Source organism: Ricinus communis, chromosome 1 (genome assembly GCF_019578655.1).
Source record: "Ricinus communis isolate WT05 ecotype wild-type chromosome 1, ASM1957865v1, whole genome shotgun sequence".
NCBI classification, from domain to species: Eukaryota; Viridiplantae; Streptophyta; class Magnoliopsida; order Malpighiales; family Euphorbiaceae; genus Ricinus; species Ricinus communis.
The window spans coordinates 28,334,998-28,356,652 of record NC_063256.1 but is presented as its reverse complement, the minus strand read 5'-3'; the positions used below and the strand labels follow the sequence as shown (position 1 = coordinate 28,356,652).

The following is a 21,655-nucleotide window of genomic DNA, read 5'->3' as shown; positions in this document are numbered from 1 at the left end:
GAATGTCTTGCTCTAGGATCTATAGTTGTTGTCATTACTTTATAGTAGATCCTATAAATGACAGCTATAGATCTAGAATTTTCAGCAAAATCCATATTTTTAGTTTTAACAGTTAAAATCAAAGTGTCTAAAATATTTGAATCAAATAATGAAATTGAAAAATTTGGATAACAATTAAAATAGACAGGACCATTGGCTAAATTTGATTCAGCCATGGCCAAAAGTGAGTTTGAAAAATTCAAATGTCTTGCATCTCTTAAACAAAGGAAAATAGGTATGTCCAATCCAATTCTAAATAAAGGTTTAACAACAATTTGAACCATGCCTATATGTAAAAATTTAAATTTCTTTTTAATATGTTCATGCAATGCAGAAGACGAAAGTAAATGTAAATTTTCATGAGATTTGTTTAAAGCAATAGTTTGTTCAGTTTGTTTAATAGAATAATTTTGTGCAAAATCAAAAGTTCCAATTCGATAAATACTATTAACATTTTGTTTAGGGATGGACCAATTATGTAACTGATTTTCTATTTCTGAGATATTAGTGCCTCAAAATTATAATAATTTGAGTTGAATTTTTTTATCAATATTATTAATTTAAAATTACATTATTTTTTTAATTTTTTTGTTAATTTAGTTATTATAATAAAATTGTGTATTAAATAATTATATATTATACAATTGATAAATTTATTTCAATTTCAATATACTTATACGGAAGCAAAACTTTGCGACCCTGTTGCCTAATGCTAATATATATATATTTAATTTTTTATATATAATTTTTTTATTTTGATATGCGTATTTACTTTTCACGTATGGATTCAAATTTATGTGTAATTTTATAATTTTTCTATTAATTTATTAATTTATAAATTATATTCATAATTAAACACTAACTCTAATATTAAAAATAATATATTAATTATATTTTAATATTATATTAACTAATAAATCATTTTCTAATAAAATAATAATACTAATTTTATTCTAAAAAATATGATATTAATAATGTTTTAATATTATATTAACTAATAAATTAATTTTATAATTATATATTAATTTATATAATATCAAAAGTAATTAATAGTAAATTTTAAAATAACTTTTATATTATTATATTAATAAAAATTTAAAATTTTAAAATACATATAAAAATAGTTAGCTTGCTATTATTTTTAAAATTTTATAAATTAATAATTTTATAATCAAAAGGTCGTACGATGCACGAGTAAATGACTAGTTTTAATTTAGTTAGTCTACTAATTTTTATAAGTTTAATAAGCATTTGTTATATATTTATTATTTTTTATTTTATTTGAAATTATATAATTTATATCAAACACTTTTTTCATTACTTATAATTGAAATAAAAAATCCTATTATATTTTTTAGTGTTCTGTTTTTATATTAATTATTTATTATTTTACTATTAAATTATCCAATTTTAATAACATTAATAATCGTAAGTGGTTTTAGTAAATTCGTCTGTATAATCGGTCAACCACGATTGCACCAAACATAATTATTATTCCGATAATATAATCCAATATGTTATTGTCCCACGCAACAGGAGAATTGATAAGCGCAAAGGAATGTGGAGCACGCAAATGAGAAGATACACAAGGATGAAGTCGTATAGAAGATGGATGTCAAGCGAGGCGGGAAAGAGATATGCAGCGGTTTGGGGGAATGGGGATTTCGGAAGGTTAGGCACTGGATCTTTAGATTCTCAATGGCGCCCTAAGCTTCTTCTCTCCTCTTGTTTTGCTAATCACTCCCTCAAATCCATCGCCTGTGGTGGTGCTCACACCCTTTTCTTAACAGGTTCTCTCCATTTTTCTTTTCTTTTCTTTTCTCTTCCTTGTGCCAAGATTGATTTCTTTCTTTAGAAATCATATTGGGTTGGATTGTATGCCATTTAGATGTAATTTTCGACAACCATGGTTGATGGGTTTTCAGTTATCTATTTGTTTCTTATCCAGGTTGATTAGTATTTTCACAAATTGAAATCTAGCTGTAAAATTGTCACCCATGTTCCTTTAGAACTCATAATTTGCTGTCCTCTTTTGCTAGAAACTGGGTGTGTTTATGCCACTGGTCTTAATGATTTTGGACAGCTCGGTATATCAGGCAACCTTTCTTATACGACGGTACGATATCTTTGACCTATTTGAACCTTTCTACCTGTTTTTTCTATTTACAAGTGCATGATTTCTCTAGTTAGCTCCTTTTTGTATGCAATAAGTACAAAAATGTGCCTTGTGATTTTGTGCTTTCACTTTTGAGTCTTGTGGTTTTGTATTGACACTTTGATACCTTTAGGAGTTTGATTGGTAGTATTTTCTGGCAATTGTTCTGACACCTTTCGTTATTGCTGATTTGGTATAAGTCGTCTAACAAAATTAGTTTTTAACTGATGTGGTATCTGAATAAGACGCAATGACCTGACCCCTAACATTAACGTTAGCCTCTACAGTTTCATTTCCTCCTTAATAGGTGGAACCATTCTGATGGAGAGGTTATGTGTCAAATACATACACAGACTAGACCATTTTCAGTATTTGGCACTTCATTTTAAAAAACTTTCATAGCTGTTGATCTTCTAAGCATCCAAATTCTAGAGCCCACACTATTTATTTAAAGAGGTGGAATGCAAGCTTAGACATCCCAAAGACTTTTCTAATGATCTTGAAATTCAGGAAAGCTTAGAGTCTCTAGTACAATCCATTAGGAATCGCTAAATGGCGACTGAGAAAAGGGAGAGACTAAGAAGGTGAAACAGAGATAAAAGTGATCCTTCTGATATTATTTCCAATATAATCTACTATAACCTACAAGATCCTATTATTACTCAATATCAAATTGCCTCTTATCAAATAAGATGGATGGCACCATCCGATTAATTTATAAAAATGACATAGAATTATTAATTTGCAACTTTTGTATTTAAAATAATTCTTCCAATGAAGTGAATTATTGTCCTCAAGTATGAAAGTAGTAAGAAAAATGAATTAGTTGAAACATAAACTCCTTCTAGATGTGGTTTAATTCTTTCTTTCCTTGGTTTCATGTTAATGTTCATTAACCAAGCTTTTAGAATAGTAAAGTCCTCCAAGAAGATAAACCTAAAAAACTAAAACTTGTTGAGCCTCATTATGGGTTCAACATTTTTTGGCAAAAAAGGCCAAAGCATGCATCTTGAATTTAGTTGGCGGTTCAAGGAAATCTGAGGTAAGGTAACTTGACAAGTTCTTGGCTTTTCTTGAGGAAGGATTATAGGGGCAATTAATGCTTACAAGAAATAAATCACACTTCTCCCAGCCTATAGTATTATGAAGCACATCAAATTCTTCTTTACTGCTACTGAAAATTGCATCTAGGACTTTATTTTATAAGTTATATCATATCACTTACTTCATAATCACTTATGACTAGTGACTATATGCAAATTGTTTCATCTACATTTGCTCATTTAATAGTTGCTTTAACTGACTCATTTCTTGCTTTTCATGTAAAATGCCTCCAATTTATCAACTCAAATAGACAAGCTTGAAGAATGGGAAACTTTGTTTTCTTGAGAGGACAAGTAGATGAGTTACTCTTATTAAATTTTTTCACTTTCATGCCCAATATCACTCTCAAAAGGCTTCTTTTTCTAGAATGCCCTTAAACTCCATTGTTTTTGGTCCACCTTTGATGGAAAAGCCTTAACTTTAGGAAATTAAGTTTCATATCTTTGATAATGAACTCGAAACATTTAGGGCCAACTAGTTGCAAAATTGTAAGGTTAAATAAGAATAGGTGACCTGGTATGATCCAAATGAACCTAGAACAGTTGGCCCTATTCTCTTCTTAGGACTATTAGTACAATTATTGATGAAGAGCATTAAGAATCCTACATCTAGCACTATCATTTTCCCAAGCACCTTCAAGCACAAGACCTCCATTGCTAGGATTTTATTTTTTTTCTTTACTGTTTTCAACATTTCAAACACCTCTTTTTGAGGTTCATCTTACCATTTGATTACAACTAGAGATCATAGCTATCATAATATTTGAGTTCCTGATTTACACGCTTATCTTCCTCAACTTTGGTTCTCATATCAAGAATGAACTATTAAGAAAGGGAAACCTAGTTTAGGAATTATTTGATCAAAACTATGATTTGGAATTACTAATTAGCAATCCACACTAGTTACATCTTTTTTTTTAGACTAAGGGGTAGTGTAGGGATGCTTACCATTTTGGACTTTTGTAGTTAGATGAATTTTAGAAATTTGATCCCCTTCCCCAAAATTGGAATGTTCAAGATGCCCTAAGATTCATCTGAACTCCTGTTGATTTTCCTCTTAGATATCTCCAATCTATTTGATAGCAAAATTAATGATAGCTACTTCCATTTTTGCTTGGGTTCTCAATAATCCTAGAAATTGATTTAGTTTTTGTTCAACTTCTTTCTGAAAGTCAACCATATTCTTATTTTGTCATATAAGCATTTTTAATATTATCTATGAAATACTATCAAATTTCAGTTTGGCCATTGAGCTTGTCACTCGGGTTCAATTTAGCTATTTTCTAAATTTATAGACTTTTTTGTCCAAACCTTTGTTTATTTGGTTCAAAATAATTCTATTTTGGAAAAAATGAGAGTGAGGAAATAAAAAAACAATTGAAAAATTGGTAATAATATTTAAATTATAATTTTCAGCAATAAGTAGCTATTACCACCGTTATTCCTGCTGAAACCGTTCTCACCTCCACAGCCCTTGGCAACACTGGCACTGTAATCGTCTTCTTCACCGTCAGTATTAGAAAAAAAAAGTAAGAACACTAAAAAGTAGCAATTTTTATTTTCTTATTGTGTTTTAATTAAATTTGAATATATATTTTTTAATCTAAATATTTTAATTTAATATAAAAATTTATAGCTACTCTCCTTTTAGAGAATGTGTAACTCACTCTCTCATTTCTAAAAAATAGGACGAATTTGAGCTAAATATGCAAATATTTGGGCTAAAATGTCCATAATTTAGAAAGGGCTAAATAAAAGCCGAATGATAAGGTCAATGGCCAAATTGGACTTTACTACAATAATTTATGTTGTTGATGCCCTGTAGCTTTCTAGAACAGCTTTGATACCATGTTATTAGGATATGAGATTACTAGGTCTTCAAAATAGAAGTTGCATTGGATTGGGTTAGGATTCTTCACCTATGTCCAGATTCGGCTTGAATAGTAGGCTTAATGTTATTACTGAGCTCAGTAAAAAGCAAAAGATACATATATCTTTAGATGTAATATATAATTTAAGCAGGCTGGGTGGGCTGCTTTTACCTGAATCCATGAAGAGCTTTTGGCTTAACTTTAGTGTCATGTTGTTAGGATATAGATCATGAAGAATCAAGGTTAGATATAAAATTTCTTTGGTCTCGAGTTAGAAATCACAATTTGAAGCAAATTGCTAGCAATTTCTACTTCAGCTTACATCCTTGTCAATTTTTGCAAAGGGGAGGAAAAAAAAAAAAAGCCAAACCTTTGTGACTTGCTGAGATAAGTCAAATCTTCCAGCACAATTCCTTGGATATATGCATTCCTTGTTTTGGTTGAGAAAATGAGACAGAAAGTATGCTTGTTTTCACCATATGATAGTTATTTATTGTGATGAATTATGATGACCTATGGCTCAATGATAGTTGTATTCTCCTATTATCGATTGGTTAATTCTTTTACACGTTAATGGACTTTTCTCTATCTTAATTAATGTATATTGTCATTGCAGGAGCCTGTTAAAGTTTCTGGACTTCAGAAGGAAATTATGCAAATTTCAGCTGGTTACCATCACTCTTGTGCTATTACAGGTGAGTCTTACTGGAAAGAGGGGGTATGTTTACAATTCTAATGAGCTATAAGTTGCAGCTTTCAGGTGACACTTGAAAAGTTAAAAGCAATGTGAACTTTTTAAAGGCAAGAAAGGGTTCTATTAGTTCATGGAATTACAGATGCAAATAAAACAGCTATTCCTAATTTTGATTGAAATTTGTTATGTACATAATAGCTTTTCCACAATTTAACCTTATAATATCGCCATCTAAAGGGTAGTTGTTAATTAGGACAACAATTTCCTGCAAAATAATATAAAAATAATAAACTGTAACAACACTTTGCTGAAAGTAATATGAAATAAAAAAAATTCTAACAGCAATTTTCTAAAAAGAAAATAAAAGGCAGAAAAGTGGTAAATTTGACTAGACTTTGGAATAGTGCCTGAAAGGAAAAAATCAATGTTTTGTGAGCTAGATTAGAGCTTTTGACAAGCACAATTATGTTGGACCTTCATTGAGTATGTAATAGTTACATACAAGTTAACTTGGTGTTTTCAGCCCAAAAAGAAGCAAAAATTATGTAACTGCAATTTCATTTTCCCCATATTTTCTCAGCAATGCATTTTCAAAATCACCAATTTAATAAAAGGGAGGGATAGCAATTGCAGGCAAAATCAATGTTTGAGTGTTACAGTGGTAATTACAGGCCAAAAGTGTTGCAACATTGTGTTGTATAATAATTGCAGGCGGATTTATAATCCTATGGTGGGGGAATGTTTTAATTCATCATGTTGGCCATCTAAAGCCTTCAAAGAAAATTACATGTGAACTTTTAGCTTGGCGATGTTATAACATCTGCACTCTAGTTTGGCATTTTTAATTCCTTGTTAGTTTTGTTTTTCCTTTTCTTATCTTGATGGGGTGTGGTTGGGGAAAGGGGTATTCATCTGGTTCATGCTGTATTCATGTATGGAAAGTGCCCACTCATTGTTTGTTGTTCCTGTTTATTTGATTATATTATATTTGCACCGACACAAGATTGTGCATATGTTCTTAACTGCCTCATCTATGTTAATCCTCATAATTTCTTGTAGTGGATGGTGAGCTTTATATGTGGGGAAGGAACTCAAATGGACAACTTGGCCTTGGAAAAAGTAAAATTAAACTTGTACTTCATGCTGGTTTTATCATATAGCTGAAATCCTTTTGATTGCCTTTTTGTTTTTTGTTTTTAATTTTTTTGGTTATGTATGTTCATCTTCTTTTCTATGTTTGGAAGTTTGGGTGGGGAGTTAAAAGTGTGATCTTTCTGCTTGGTCATTATTTAGTGACTAAGGAGATTATAATGCGAACTTAATTTTACGGATGCATTTTTCTGCTTTAGAGGCGCAAAGAATAGTCCCTCTACCAACAAAAGTGGAGTACTTGAATGGACTCACCATTAAACTAGTTGCTTTGGGTTCGGAGCACTCAATTGCTGTTACTGGTTAGTAATGCACAATTTTCATCTGATATATTCCTTTTTCTTCTTGTTACTTATTATAAGTGTTACTCAAGTGGTAAGAGTTAGGCGTCGTGTTAACATATATTTTGTTTTGGTTGCTTTTTCCACTAGACAGAGGTGAGGCCTTAAGTTGGGGACTGGGAGGATTTGGACGACTTGGTCACAGTAACCAATCAGGCACCTTCAGGTTTTGGACGAGTACTAGGTTGAATTTAATGGTTCTTTTATGCTCTTTAGCAGTTCTCATCATCACCTAAATGTTTTTCCTTGTTCTTGGTTTTCAAAATTGGACATGGTTACTTATGCATCTCAGAATCTCATAATGAAAGTAAAATTAATATCTAGACATATCTTTTGTTGCATTTTAACTTCAAGAAGACGGGTGAAGTTCATTTCCCATTGGTGGACATAGCGTTTACACTTCTAAATCTTGCAAATGCCTTAGGCTATAAAATTTAATGTAAGGTGCTCATTGTATTTCATGACCCAGGAAGAAGGATTGTCAATATTGGACTATTTGACATTATAGATTTATGCATTGAGAATAGTTTTATCATTGTTTTAAACAATCCCATTTTTATTTGTAATACCATCAAAAGTCAAGAATCCTATATGCTGGTCACCCCTTAATTTGCTCAAGGTTCCTTAAAAACTTAGGGAATAAAATTTGTAGTTAGCATTTTAATTTGCTAAAGGTTCCTTACTGCCTTGTATTGTTTCGCATGCACACATTGCATGCACGTACACACCCACTAGGACAACTCAATATATACCATAAAAAGTAATGTGTGGGAGAGTTTGTGGAGAAGATAAAAATTGTTTGAACAAATAGCTTTAAACTTGTCAATGAACTTTGGGAATGGGAAGGGATGTAAATGATGCATAGCATATGCTATTCTTAGTTGGCAAAATGAAGAGTTTATGAGAGGGAAAGACGATTATGTTAGAACAAAAATGTGAAAGTCGTTGTAAATAAGAGGAGCGAGACAGTTTCTTAAGTTGAAGTGGGAAAAATTTTGTATGGAGTACAAAGAGCTATACAAAGAGCTATAAAATACTGTACACAAAATAAGGCATACAAATATAATCAAATGCCAAGTATTTGAATGACCCATCTTTCGAGGATATCTGATGTCTGATTGTGTTGGTCTCTGAAGGCCAATAATATTTAGCTGTGATGCATTTTTCATTTCTATCATGTGGACTTCTTTATGAGTTTATTTTTTTCTGCAGTGAGTATACACCGAGGAGTATTAAGAAACTAGAGGAGGTTAAGGTATTTAATACTTGTAAAGCTTTCAACTTTTAATGGTTTGCCTTTTTAAATTGGAAATTTTCTTCTGTTTATTGTGGTTCTCTGTTCCGGGGTTCTTAGGTTAAAAGTGTTGCTGCTGGGTTGCTTCATTCAGCTTGCATTGATGGTACTTGTTAAGCTTTCTTCTAGTTCATGGTTTTTATCATATTATTTTGAACCACTGTTTCTGTTAGATTTACTGTTAGAGTATCTCTTATATATGATATTTATTATTTAAATTCCGCAGTAAATGGCTCCGTTTTTGTATTTGGTGAAGTATCAGTTGATCGAACGGTAAGTTACAAAAATAGTACTTTGATTCATATCCTAGGGTTCATCTGTTTCATGGTAAGTGACTTTAGGTTTCTTATGTGGAACATTTTTTAAAGCAATGAATATTTTCGGTGTTTGGTTGTATTGCTGAGGTTTCAAGTAGTACAATTAACTTTTAGTGTATAATATAGATTGAATAATTTTCTCTGAATGGAAATGATTATGGGATCAATCTAAATTCTGTAGCTGAACTGGCTAAACATAAATTTTAGTGGTTAGATGTATCTAGTAATCATCGATGGCAGTTGGTAGACTAGTAGATACATACTTACAGGTTGGTTCCTTTCAGGGGTTGACCCAGAGTTGGTAAGTTCTAAAGTACTTATAGATTGTCGGGGGCCATGTGTAATTTGTCATTTTTAGTGATCAAACAAAAACAATTTGTTTTAAAAAGTGTACAAGTATCAAAAAGGATATATTTAAGGCCCCACTCTGTTATAATGTGGATCTGCCCCTGATACCTTTCAGTTTATGGAAGTCTCAAAAAGTTCTTGCCTTGAAAACTGCTTAGCTCTCCCTTGACAAGGGCAGCATTTGTTTTGTTAACCAATTTTCTCATATGCCCCAGATGTCAGAAAATGAATATTTGCTTTATGGTACTCCATTTTCCATTTTCCATTTTCCATGAATCATTGGAAACCCTTTCTTTGGGTGTTTGTGTTGGAAATATATGACAGGGTTTTGGAGAGGCAATTGGTGCAGAAATACCATCTATGGTAGGCAAATTGCCATGTGCTAATGAAGTTTCATGCGGTGGATATCACACATGTGTTGTCACAAGTAATTTGTCCGTTTCCTCAGAGCTTTTTGTTTTAGATGCTTTGTGTCCTACTTATATTTTGGTGTATGTAGATGGGTAAATGCTTATGATGTTAGAATTGTAATAAATTTTGGGGTGAGCCTATTTCCACAAATATAAAAACTGCAGCCCTGGCAATTGATGTTGTGGAAATAGCGGTTACTTGAGCTTTACAAAAAATAGATCAGCGAATTTGGATTAGACCAGCTAATTGCATTAGAGCAACTGTGAACTGGACTAGTGGTCAGTTCAGTCTGATCAAATTAATTCATTACAAAACCTGCCATAAACTTGCATGAACTAGTTAGATATTAATCATGCCCAGCTTGTTACAAAGATAATCAACTTGAGTCCCATTAAGAGCTTTCATGAAGATATCTCCCAGTTGCTCTCCTGTCTTCACATAACCTGTGGAAAACAAACCTTGCTGAATCTTCTCACTAATGAAATAACAGTCAATCTCCATATGCTTAGTTCGTTCATGAAATGTAGGATTGGATGCAATGTGAAGAGCAGCTTGGTTATCACACCACAACTTGGTTGGTATTGAAGTTTTAAGTCCTACTTCAGTTAAAAGCTGTTATATCCACGTTTTTTCACATATTGACTCGGCGATAGCTCTATAGTCTAGTTCTGCACTTGAAAATGAGACAGCATTCTGCTTCTTGCTTTTCCATGAAACCAAATTCTCTCCAATAGATACACAATAGCCTGAAGTAGACCTTTGATTATCCTTGGATCCTGCTCAATCAGTATCTGAAAAATATTCAATTCTATTATGACCATGTTTACCATATAATATTCCTCGCCCAGGTGCTCTTTTTAAGTAGCACAAAATTTGTTCGACAACTGTCCAATGATTAACTATTGTACAGGACATGTACTGACTCACTACACTAACTGAATATGCAATATCTGGACGAATTACAGTAAGGTAATTCAACTTTCCAATCAATCTTCTATATCTCTCAGGATCTTTAAATAACTCACAATCTTTTATGAGCTGCAAATTAGGAACCATTGGAGTACTGCATGGTTTAGCTCCCAACTTTCCTGTCTCTGACAACAGGTTAAGTACATATTTCCTTTGAGATAAAAATATTCCCTTCTTATTTCATATTACCTCAACACCCAAGAAGTATCTCAATATTCCCAAATCTTTAGTATGAAACTGAGTGTGGAGAAAAGATTTAAGGGATAAAATCCCTGTAGTATCACTTCCAGTAATGACAATATCATCCACATACACAACTAACAAAATGATACCCATAGCAGAATGCTTGAAGAAAACAGAATGATCCGACTTTTCTTCATGCCAAACTTCTCAACTGCCTGACTAAACTTTCCAAACCAAGCACGAGGGTGTAGCATCAGAATCAATGACTCACTTCGAAGAGGAGGAAACAAGGCATGTATTGGGTTTACCTGACTTGATGATGGCAGTAACAGGAGGAGATTGAGTTTTCAGTGATTCTTGGTACTGGACAAATTTTGCATGTTTCTCTGCAGATACCATTACAGGCTTTTTTAGAGGTATCCGTGGTGGATGCAACATGTGCGGACTGAATTTTCTTATATTGCAACTTCCTGCAATCTCGCTTCATATGTCCTAGCTTATGATAGTAATGTGTCTGTCTCTTGACTCTTGTCCATGAGTATTAGTATTCCTGTCATAGTTGCTAGATGCTATCCCTTTACTATCATTCCTAGTCTTGTATTGTCTTCCTAATTCAGATGTAGTATTGCGACTAACCAGGACACTACTAAGCTGAACAGGCGAAGAACTTTCAGTACGAAGGACCCTACTAAAAACCTCTTGTAGAGAGGAAATTTCTGAACTGGAAAGAATTTGAAATTTAGCAGTCTTAAATTCCTGAGGGAGTCCGGCTACAAAACTCATCACAGCCATTTTTTCACGCTGAGCTTGTTGAACAGTTATATAATTACTAAATGGAAGCAACATATTAAGTTCTTCATATGTTTTCTTGAAACCCACAAAATAGTTGGTGAGAGACTTATCACCTTTGTACGCCCCATTCAAGAAACATTCCCCTTTCTCGAATATAGGAATTCTAAATAACTCATTAATTCTTTGACTGTCCTACAATGAGTAACCATACCAACTACCTCACTATCATAGAATTATGTATCTGTAAAAACAAGCGAGCATCTGCTCTCATCTAAGGTAGTCTAGCATCCTCTTTTGGAGGATCATCAGTCAAATGGTTATCCACAGAAATACTTAGCAAATATAATTCAATAGTTTGACGCCAATCAAAATAATTTGTAGCATCAAGTTTATGTTTTGTAATTTTTGACATCACCGGAACCACATCAGAAACAATGACAACTTTTTTCTCAGCCATATTTTATAAAGAACAAACCCAAATTTAGAAAACAAATTCTGCCTAAAGAAAGTTTCCGAAAAGAAAGTCAAACCTATATCAAAAGAGATCCCACGCCACGACTGATGCTGACCCAAACAGGTATACAAACAAGTCATAGAAGTCAAGAGGAGTCAATTGAGACAAACCATAGCAATTTCCAGCAGCAGACGTGCCTCCACGCCCCGGCGTGTGGTTCTATGGCAGAAAGCTTCTGGCGGCGCATGCAGCTCACGCGCTTGGACTCTGGTGGCCGGACTTTGGGAACTTGACGATCGGAAGCTGGCGCATCTCCTAAGGCAGGCGCTGACAATGAACAGCCACTCTAGGACGATGACCCAAATATTGAACAAAAAAGTTCAATGGCAGTTTTTTTTTTTTTCAGCAGTCCCAAACCCAAAAAGAAACCCTAATTTCTTGAGCTGGAAACCCTAATTTCTTTAGCTCAAGGCTCTGTTGCCATGTAATTTGAGTGGAGAATCCAAAAATCTTATTATTTAATCAAAGGAGTTACACCCATATATATACACAATACATACAATCCTAATTTAAGTAGGACTAGGACTCTTAATTAAATTAGTATTCTAATTATTATATACAATCCTATACAACTTCCATAACAAGATTCATATTTCCTTAGCATACACAATTATTTATTTTAAATTTTCTATCCTAATAGAGTAAATTTTGGTAGAAGAATTTTAAAGTTATTTAATTTGTTTTATCATTAGCAATGTTTACTAACTTTTAGGTGAATTATGTAATTTGATTCTGGTTCTTAATAAGAGATAGAAATTCTATGTTTTTTATTTTATTTTATTTTATTATGGTTTATTAATCCAGGTTGAACTTTTAAACCATCACATCACCTTTACTGGTTTGATGATGAGGCTGGATTTGTAGGCTTTAGCTTCTAATAGACTCTAAAAAACCATAAACCTTTAACGCTATCTATCTTGATGGAGATTTTCTTGCTGGTAGTGGTTCTTATAAAGTTTGGTAAACTAATGCACTGGACAACTGAGTTTGGGTAATACACAATTAAGCATCTCTGTAACAAAACAAAGGAATAGTTCACAGTTAGAGTTGAGAGATATCTTAATGCTTTTGATAATGAGTTTCTGGTCATAGGCCTAGTACATAGTAATTGTAGGGATTCGATATAATAAAAGTCAACAACTATAATGATAGTGAAGGTAAAAAAATTAAGAAAATAGTCTAATAAAAACTAGGAAATTGTAATGAAAATATTTCTAAGTAATGATGATAAGGGGATTAAAGAGACTAGGTTTACTTTGGTGTTAGACTTTTCTTTCGCTGTGATTTACTTTTCTTTTGTCTTGCTGCTCCATGAAGCCTAAGGATAGATGTCGCTCATCAGTCTCCTCCACTTGCAGAAAACTCGTCTTTAAGTTCATTTCAAACTCTGGGTATAGGAGCTGCTCAGATGGGAAATTTGGGTAAATACTAACAATCTGAAAAGTCTTCGAAATACCTGTAGACTCATGTAAATCAATAATATAAGCATTGTCATTATTTTCCTCAAGATTTAGATGGCCCATTTTTCCTTGGTTGGAGCTTGTTGTAAGTGCCAACTGGTCGCAACCTTCTTGCTGCAAAAAATACCATCTTCCTGTTTCCTCCTTAAAAGTCTTAGCACGTTGGTGTTTATCTGCAGCTGCCTTTTACTTGGCATTAGACTTTGCTGAGTTTTGTTTTACTTCAAACTGAATTGCTCCTATGTCTGTAATTATGTTCTCAGCTGCAACACTTATGTCCTGGAATTTTGAGAAGACAGGAAAGTCAAGCGCATGCCTAGGAACAAGTGCATGTCTAGGAGGCTTCTTTTAGACCATTGCAAAAGGTGATTTTCTGGTAGGCTGTAAGTGAATTACTGTATATAAAGTCTGCCCTTGCTAGGCATAATCCCATTGTTTTGGTGGATCTCCACAAAACTTATGCTTGAGTGTTGGTTTGTGGATGGGGTATACTGCTGAAGTTCATGAAATGTCGAGCCTCTTTCGCAAGTCACCTAAAAGCTGCTAATGGACTTGCTATCACAGTCAGAGGTTATAGACTTTGAAGTAGCAAGGCAAGAGAAAAGTACATCATAGTAGAAGGAAAGTCTAATGATATGTATTCTGCGTCATAAGCATGCATCTTTATCTAGGAGGAAGTAGTGATTATAAGATATGGTTCGGAAGTTTTTGTAAAATTTGCAAATCCCTTCAAGTTTTGTTCACCAAATTAGTAGGTTGAGGTTTCTGCATGAATAATACTACCATTTTTTAAAATTAAACAACCATACTTTTATCCTTGCTCTAATAAAAAATAGATTAAACATCCTATTTTACCTTCCTAATCCATATAATAAATAGACTTGGTTAGAACTCATTCCCAAAAGCTAGCTCAAAGGAAGAGGGTGCCCAATCCACTTATATACACTATAACAGCCCAGTAACCAAGCGATGTCGGATAAATACAACGTCTAACATCCTCCCTCACGCTTAGAGTGACATGCAAACAGGCCGGGTCCAAACCTACCATTGCAAACAAAAGGCCGGTTCTGATACCATGAGAAATGGACTTGGATAGAACTCATTCCCAAAAGCTAGCTCAAAGGAAGAGGGCCCAATCCACTTATATACTATAACAGCTAGTAACCAAGCAATGAGGGATAAATACAACTTCTAACACCATATATTATATCTTACCTTAGATCTGAAATATTAGGCATAACTCATTTGCATAACGTTAATATATATTTAAAATTTTCTCTTTTGTGTCTGTGCGTGTGATACATGCTTTATTACCCACTCTAAATTACATCGTAATGTTCCAAAGAAGCCCTGAACAAGATTTAGTCTATAACTTCTTAGTTCCTTAAACCCTTAAAATTGACTCTGTTTGAGTATTTATATGTGCATTAGCATTTTATTTTTGCATTTGTTTGTAGTAATTTTTATACACCTCTGTAGACAAATTCAATTTTTTGTTGCTGTACTCACTTAACTGATTGTGCTTTGTCCCCTGCTTATGATACCTTTCCCATAGGCGGTGGAGAACTATATGCATGGGGTGTCAATGAAAATGGTTGCCTTGGTATCGGGTATCTGCACAGCGTCTTCATCTTTGGCTTGAAGAGGACTAACATCTTCATCTTCTAATGCAATTCTTGTTTACAGTTCTTTCAATTCATTGCATGCACCAGAAAGAGTCCAAGGTCCTTTCCTGAGATCTCCTGTTGAGAAGGTTTGCCTAGATGTCATGGTTATTGGACTAATGTCTTACAGGCATGCCATACATTGTGATGTGGGAACTGAATGGAAGGCTCAATATTATTGCTTTATTAAGTGCTCTTTATCTGCACATATATTTTGCTTCTAACATGATAAGTAGAATAAAGAAAGTGAATAGAAGACCAGAAGGGTTGTCAAACCAGCAATGTGGCAATTTAGCAATTTTGCATACACTACCAGTATACGATTTGGTATCAAATTCATCTCAACTTTATGCATGATAAAGATATATTGACAGGTTTCCTGTGGTTGGAGACATACTGCAGCAATTTCTGGTAAGTGTTTTTTTTTTTCTTTAAAAGAAAATTTGAAAACCAGTGGCGTTTCTTGTCAAGTATTATCTGATTTTACTTACATAATGGTTTAGGTTTTCAGATCTCTTTGAAAAATTAATTGGTTACATGTATATTTATATATGAAATTTGCATTACTATATGAAATAGAATATCATTGCCTTAATCTCTATTCTCTAATTTCAAATTGCCCAATGCACATTTTGATTTTATGATTCTTTTTCCATTCTATCTCGGTAAAGATCTTTTCTGAGGAAAGTAAGAATGCATGCTTGCTTTATTTTTTTTTATTATTACTTTGGTGGTTTATCTTCATTTCTTAATGGTTATTATACATCTTGAAGCTATCAGCTTATGTTCTACATCACAAATCTTAGTCTGAGTTCAAGTCTCTAATCCTTGTTTATCTTGGAAAAGACATCTTCATAACAATTCTTCCTTCTGTCTCTAAATAGTAGGAAACTCGAGAAAGAACATATCAATATAGTTACTATGTTATTTCGGATGGCTATATTTTAGCAGGGTTAGTAAATTGTTTATTTTATTTCTTTTTGTAAGCCTCTAAGACATATTTAGGATTTTGGTTAAATAAAGTTAATTTCGGGTCATGGAGGGTTCTACCTCATATTGATTCCTGCAATCGTCTTAACTATTGTATTTTATCCTTTCCTTTTTCTTTTTTAAGAAAAATTACTGGTTAGGTTTTCACAGAATTATTGGGCTAAAAAAGGTACCTGTGTATTAGTATGCTGCATTGCTGATAACCATATTCATGCTCATTGCACTAAATTGTTCCAGCAGCATGAATTGGCAGACATTGAAGTGGTTTTATGGTATAAATTAAAGGCCTTGGGGTGAAGAACTCTTAGCTAGTTTTTCTTTTAATTTTTTTTAATTTATCATTTTGTCCTATTTTGTTCAATTGATTGAATTTCTTGTGTGGTCATTTATCTCCATGCTGTGCTGTGCACTTTTTGTTACATCATGTAGAAAAATTCGCTTATGACTACTAACTAAAGATGGTTTATTGTTGGCATTCAGAAGGCAACATCTACACCTGGGGCTGGGGAGGTTCTAACGGAACATTTTCTGAAGATGGGCATTCTTCTGGCGGACAATTGGTTTGTTTTCAGTTCTACCTCTTCTTTTACCATAAAATTATTTGATGTCACATGCAATGCTTAAAATTGTTGCTAATTGTATATTTTATTGAAAGTAATTATGAAATTATTCTCTACTTTTGATCATACAAAATACTCTAATATATAGTACAAGTACAATACCATTTTAGTGACAAACTAATTCCTATCAATCAGCCTAAATTAAATAAAATCAGAAAGATTACAATCTGGCTAACATAGAAACATATCTGTCCATTAGCTTTTTACAGTCATATGCAAACTTCTGGAAAGTCAAAGAATCTGGAATTCTCCAATACTCCCCCTCAAGCTAGAGAATAAATGTTTTCCATTCTCAGCTTGCTACTAATATTTAGGAAGGTTCAGCTGTCCAATCCTTTTGTAAGTGTATCAGCCAATTGATCATTTGTAGGAACATAAGGAGTTCAGATCAATCCACTTTCAATTTTTCATTGATGAAATGTCCGTTCCTCTCAACATGTTTTGTTCTATCATGTTAAACCGGATTGTGAGCAATGCTTATAGCAGATTTGTTGTTACAATACAACTTCATAGGTCCATGTCATTTGACTCGTAGATCTTCTAAGATTTTCTTTATCCATAAAAGAGTGTCTAAAGAAAAGAGTACGATCTCTTTGACTTTGTTTGTAGCCAATACCAAGCATCACTTTAGTAAACTTTCCAAACCATGCCCAATGTGATTGCTTGAGTTTGTGAAGTGCCTTTCTTAATTTGCACACTCCATTATTTTTGAAAAATTTTTCAAAACCTGGTGGAGGTTCCGTATACACCTCTTTGTCTAGATCACCATGTAAAAAAGCGTTATTTACGTCAAATTGCTGTAAACAGCGCCAAAGATAAAACAATGCAAATTGTATTCATTTTACCTACCAGAGCAAAAGCTTCTTGATAATCTAGCCCGTGTTTTTGAGTGTACCCTTTGGCTACTAGCCTAGCCTTGTACCTCTCCAAAGACCCATCTGCTTTAAACTTTATTGTATACACCCACTTATCTTCTACAAGTTTCTTGTCTTTTGGATGATCATCAATTTCCCATGTATGGTTTTTCTTAAATGCACTCATTTCCTCATTCATGGAAAGTTTCCAATTCTCATCCCTAAGTGCCTAGTTAAAAGTTTGGGGAATAGAAATGGCATCTAATTTGGTGAGAAAACAATGATGTTTATGTGTGATTCTTCCAAAGAAACAAAATGAGAAATAGGATGTTGAGTACAATTTCGAACTCTTTTCCTAACTGGTATAGGAACATTTAAATTATCAATTAATGGTAAATTTTGACTGCATACCTAGTTCCAGAGTTGAATCTTGAACTTGCAGTCTTGAACTCCGCGACTTGGTCCTGAAAAACACAATGTGTAGAGTAGAAAATCACTTGAAGATTCAAATCACATGTAGCTTGTTTCATAGACAGAAGATTCACAGCCGTAGGAAATCATTTAACACAATTCGGGAAGACGAATAGTTCCTTGACATGTAACAGTAGTAAAAGTTCCATCTGTAATTTTGATTTTTCTATTGCTAGGACAAGGCTTGTATGAGGTGAACAACTGATGTGAAGAAAACATAAGATTGGTAGCTAAATGATCCAAGTACTATTTTGGACCGGAAAAGAGGCACTAAGAGCATAAGAATTAGAGAACTTACCTGATTAAGCTAGAGAATATGAGATGCCGGGTTTTCTAAATGAATTCATCATTGATTTCAGTTTTTCTATCTCTTCCTTGAGAGTTTCCTATCCATGTTTATTTGGCTTTTCACTGGAAAAGTATTTTTCATGTGGGCCTATCCTTGGGTCTGTCCTCTAGGATTAGCTCACTTTCCTCCAACATTTGGCGGCTTCCCATGGAGTTTCCAACATGTGTCTTTGGTATGGTGCACCTTTTTACAATAAGTGCACCAAACCCCATCACGGTTGGATTGCTTTTAATTCCTAGCAGTCTCAGCATTATGTCCACCCTTTGTGGAATTCACGGTTGATCCTTCATTGCCTGAATTTTCAAGCATCATTCCTCGGTGACTCTCCTCAGCTCGTATTATTGAGAAAACACCTTCAAGAGATAGGAGAACTTTTTTACCTAGAGCTTGGCCTCGAACTTGATCAAAATCAAAGTTAAAGCCAACAAGAAATTTAGAGATTCTCTCCCTCCACATATTTTTGCGTCTCGTGTGTGTAAGGCGGACGCTAGGATCCTTTTGCGCCTTTAATAACTATAACTGCACCTTTGCAGTAATTATCACCTTTTTTAGAATCCAACTATTATCTTCCTAGATTGATGAGAGTATAATTTAACTAGGTTATTATTATTTACCTGAATTTTGCCATATTGTACTAGTCGTCCCTTGACGTTTTGAAAAATCATTTCAAATATTAAAAAATAGAAAATGAAAAAAAAATTTCGTGTCAACAAAATCTATATTCATTTGAACTATGATTAATAGGAGTCAAATTAAGAATAACATCCACCTTATAAAAGTGAAGATTGAAGACAAGGGGTGAGTTTTGGGTTTGGTGATTGAAATTGATGAATTTGATTTTTGTCTTTGTGTTTTTAGTGGTGTTTAAAACAGGTGGATGAGATTTTTGCATTTGAAATGTTAAGTTGTAATGAAAAAGAGAGAATGATGGCGGTGGTAGTGATGATTGGCGCTGGTAGTAGTAGTCTGCGATAATTGTGGTGATGTAATGTAGAGAGGAAAAACTAAGGTTATGCTTGTCTAGTGTATAGAATCAAATGAATATCATTTACTTTAATGATAGATTTTTCATTTGAGTTAATATTAACAACTACCAAAATGAAAATCTAACAGAAGATGATGTTAGATTTGTCATTTGAGTTAATATTAACAACTACCTAACTGAAAATCTAAAGGTGATGTTAGATTTATCATTTGAGTTAATATTAACAACTACCTAACTGAAAATCTAACAGAAGGGGATATTAATGTATACCGAAAGTGTTAGGAGGAGACTACTACAATATGTTAAAATGCAAGGAGTAAATAGTAATTATCCCTATTTTGAATTGAAACATTAGACAATACAAGATATATTTTCTCTTTACTCTTTCCCTTCTCTCTCATTAGAACGCTCTCCCTTGACCAAAGTTCACTTTTATAGTACATTTTTCTCCACCCCAAAATTCATCAACATGTCGCAACCAAAATAACCCCCCATTTAAATGTCCATTCCTGTCCGTTGAACTAAATTAAGACCCCTCACAGAGGAAAAAAAGGGAAATGGAGCCACTAAATACCAACTTTATCGATGGTTATGCAAGCTAACCTCCCTTTGAAACATAGAATCTATTCCTCCAAGTCACCATTTATTTCTCCTTCAAATCTACAAGTTGCTTTCTCATTCTTCAATTAATGTATTTAAACGAACCACTCACTTTAAATGAACCTAATAATCCTATACTTTCAAGTGCCTTTGCGGTAAACCCTTCCCAGAATGTCGTGAAGTTATGCGGTAGTGACCAAGTATATTTTACATTAAAACATTCGAAGAGGACATTTTCTCTCCTCTCATTCTTCACTCTCGTCAATCTTCACACCTATCTCTTTCTTTCTTTCTTTGGCCAGAAGTGATTTGCCCCTTAGGCCAAATTATTACACCCTTACTTTTGAATTGCAGTTTTGTTTAAATAGCATATGATGGGTCACAGCCACATCATACTCAGTCAAAAATCCTGCACTGTTCATAGCTATAAAGTTCTTTTCTAACCTCTGTTCATAAAATTTTAGTTTGGCTTCTTTAGGGGGTGATAGTTCATGATTTTAGAGTTATAAACTTGAAGTTGGATAATGCTGTAATATAGTGCTAATTATAAGGATGATGAGTGAAATCAAGCCAAAAGAATAAGTTTGATAATTCCTTGAACATTAACTTGATCCATCATGTCTAACTGCATATTTACCAATGCCTTGATTATATGCATATCTGTCTACTGACATCAGTATGGAAGTTCATCATCTTGAAATCTGATAATTCTCCCTAATGTCTGAGGAGACATGAAGGTGTTTTTAATAGGAAGTGACAAGTGTTTAGAACACAATCCAAAGATATTGAATGCTTAACGTCTCATTGTTTAGAGTCCAACAGTAATGATTTTAAATGATTCTTTTGTTGTAGAACTCATTATTTTCATATATTTCACATTGAAGCAGGAAGTTCATACTATAAATTTTGTTCCCATAATTTTAATTGCCATTTTCTTTTTAGCATTTATGGCTTATGATCTCACATGCTAATTTCTATGAGTGCCTGTAGAAATGCCTTTTGTTTAATAGTCTTCTTGCATTTATGAATTAGTCTCTGAATACAGGGTCATGGGAGCGATGTTGACTATCTGAACCCTAAGTCCATCATCTTTGAAAATAATGTCAAAGTATTGCAAGTGTCATGTGGATTCAATCACACCGGTGCCATACTCGAGAATGCTAAATCTTAGGGCATTGTTTACTTTGGCTTTTTAAAGTTTTACAGCACATCCATATAAATAAAGTGAACGAAGGCATTACCATACTTAATACATATGTAAGAGAACTCCTGAATGATGTTTGCTTTTATTATGCAATAAAAGTATCGATTTGCAATGTAGATGTATAGCTATACATTTACTTCCCAATGTAGGAGTGGTGTCACAATAGCATATTGCACAAGTCATGATATAGTAGGTTATGAAAGTAATAATTGTATGAAGCTACTTTTTCTTAAGCAAGACTGAACTCATAAATTATACCAATTTTTTTCCTTCATCAT

At 33.4% G+C, this 21,655-nt stretch overlaps 1 protein-coding gene across 7 annotated transcripts; it reads left to right on the top strand.

Annotated features, from left to right (window-relative positions):
- The first annotated feature begins 1,492 nt into the window (after nucleotides 1–1,492).
- On the top strand, nucleotides 1,493–21,493 carry LOC8278624 (ultraviolet-B receptor UVR8). Of its 7 annotated transcripts, none has more exons than XM_025156742.2 (15): nucleotides 1,498–1,829; nucleotides 2,079–2,155; nucleotides 5,785–5,863; nucleotides 6,922–6,981; nucleotides 7,212–7,313; nucleotides 7,443–7,536; nucleotides 8,565–8,607; nucleotides 8,707–8,752; nucleotides 8,873–8,919; nucleotides 9,636–9,738; nucleotides 15,196–15,250; nucleotides 15,327–15,393; nucleotides 15,679–15,715; nucleotides 16,778–16,854; nucleotides 21,219–21,493. In XM_025156742.2, the coding sequence occupies exons 1-15, from the start codon at nucleotides 1,598–1,600 to the stop codon at nucleotides 21,342–21,344; spliced, it is 1,245 nt and encodes a 414-aa protein (XP_025012510.1). In that variant the 5' UTR covers nucleotides 1,498–1,597; the 3' UTR covers nucleotides 21,345–21,493. The 7 variants fall into 7 exon arrangements, 6 of the variants coding, with proteins under 6 accessions (XP_048225850.1, XP_025012510.1, XP_015572629.1 ...); XM_015717143.3 differs by having other exon boundaries at nucleotides 1,500–1,829; nucleotides 7,443–7,518; nucleotides 16,775–16,854; XM_002515558.4 differs by having other exon boundaries at nucleotides 1,500–1,829; nucleotides 16,775–16,854.
- Nucleotides 21,494–21,655: the final 162 nt, after the last annotated feature.

Bases quoted from the DNA above. Each gene is read 5' to 3' on its own strand.
- LOC8278624 (XM_002515558.4), top strand. From the start codon at position 1,598: ATGTGGAGCACGCAAATGAGAAGATACACAAGGATGAAGTCGTATAGA. The intron at 8,608-8,706 runs GTATTTAATACT...CGGGGTTCTTAG, and splicing joins AGAAACTAGAGGAGGTTAAG to GTTAAAAGTGTTGCTGCTGG. The intron at 15,251-15,326 runs GTATCTGCACAG...TCTTGTTTACAG, and splicing joins AATGGTTGCCTTGGTATCGG to TTCTTTCAATTCATTGCATG.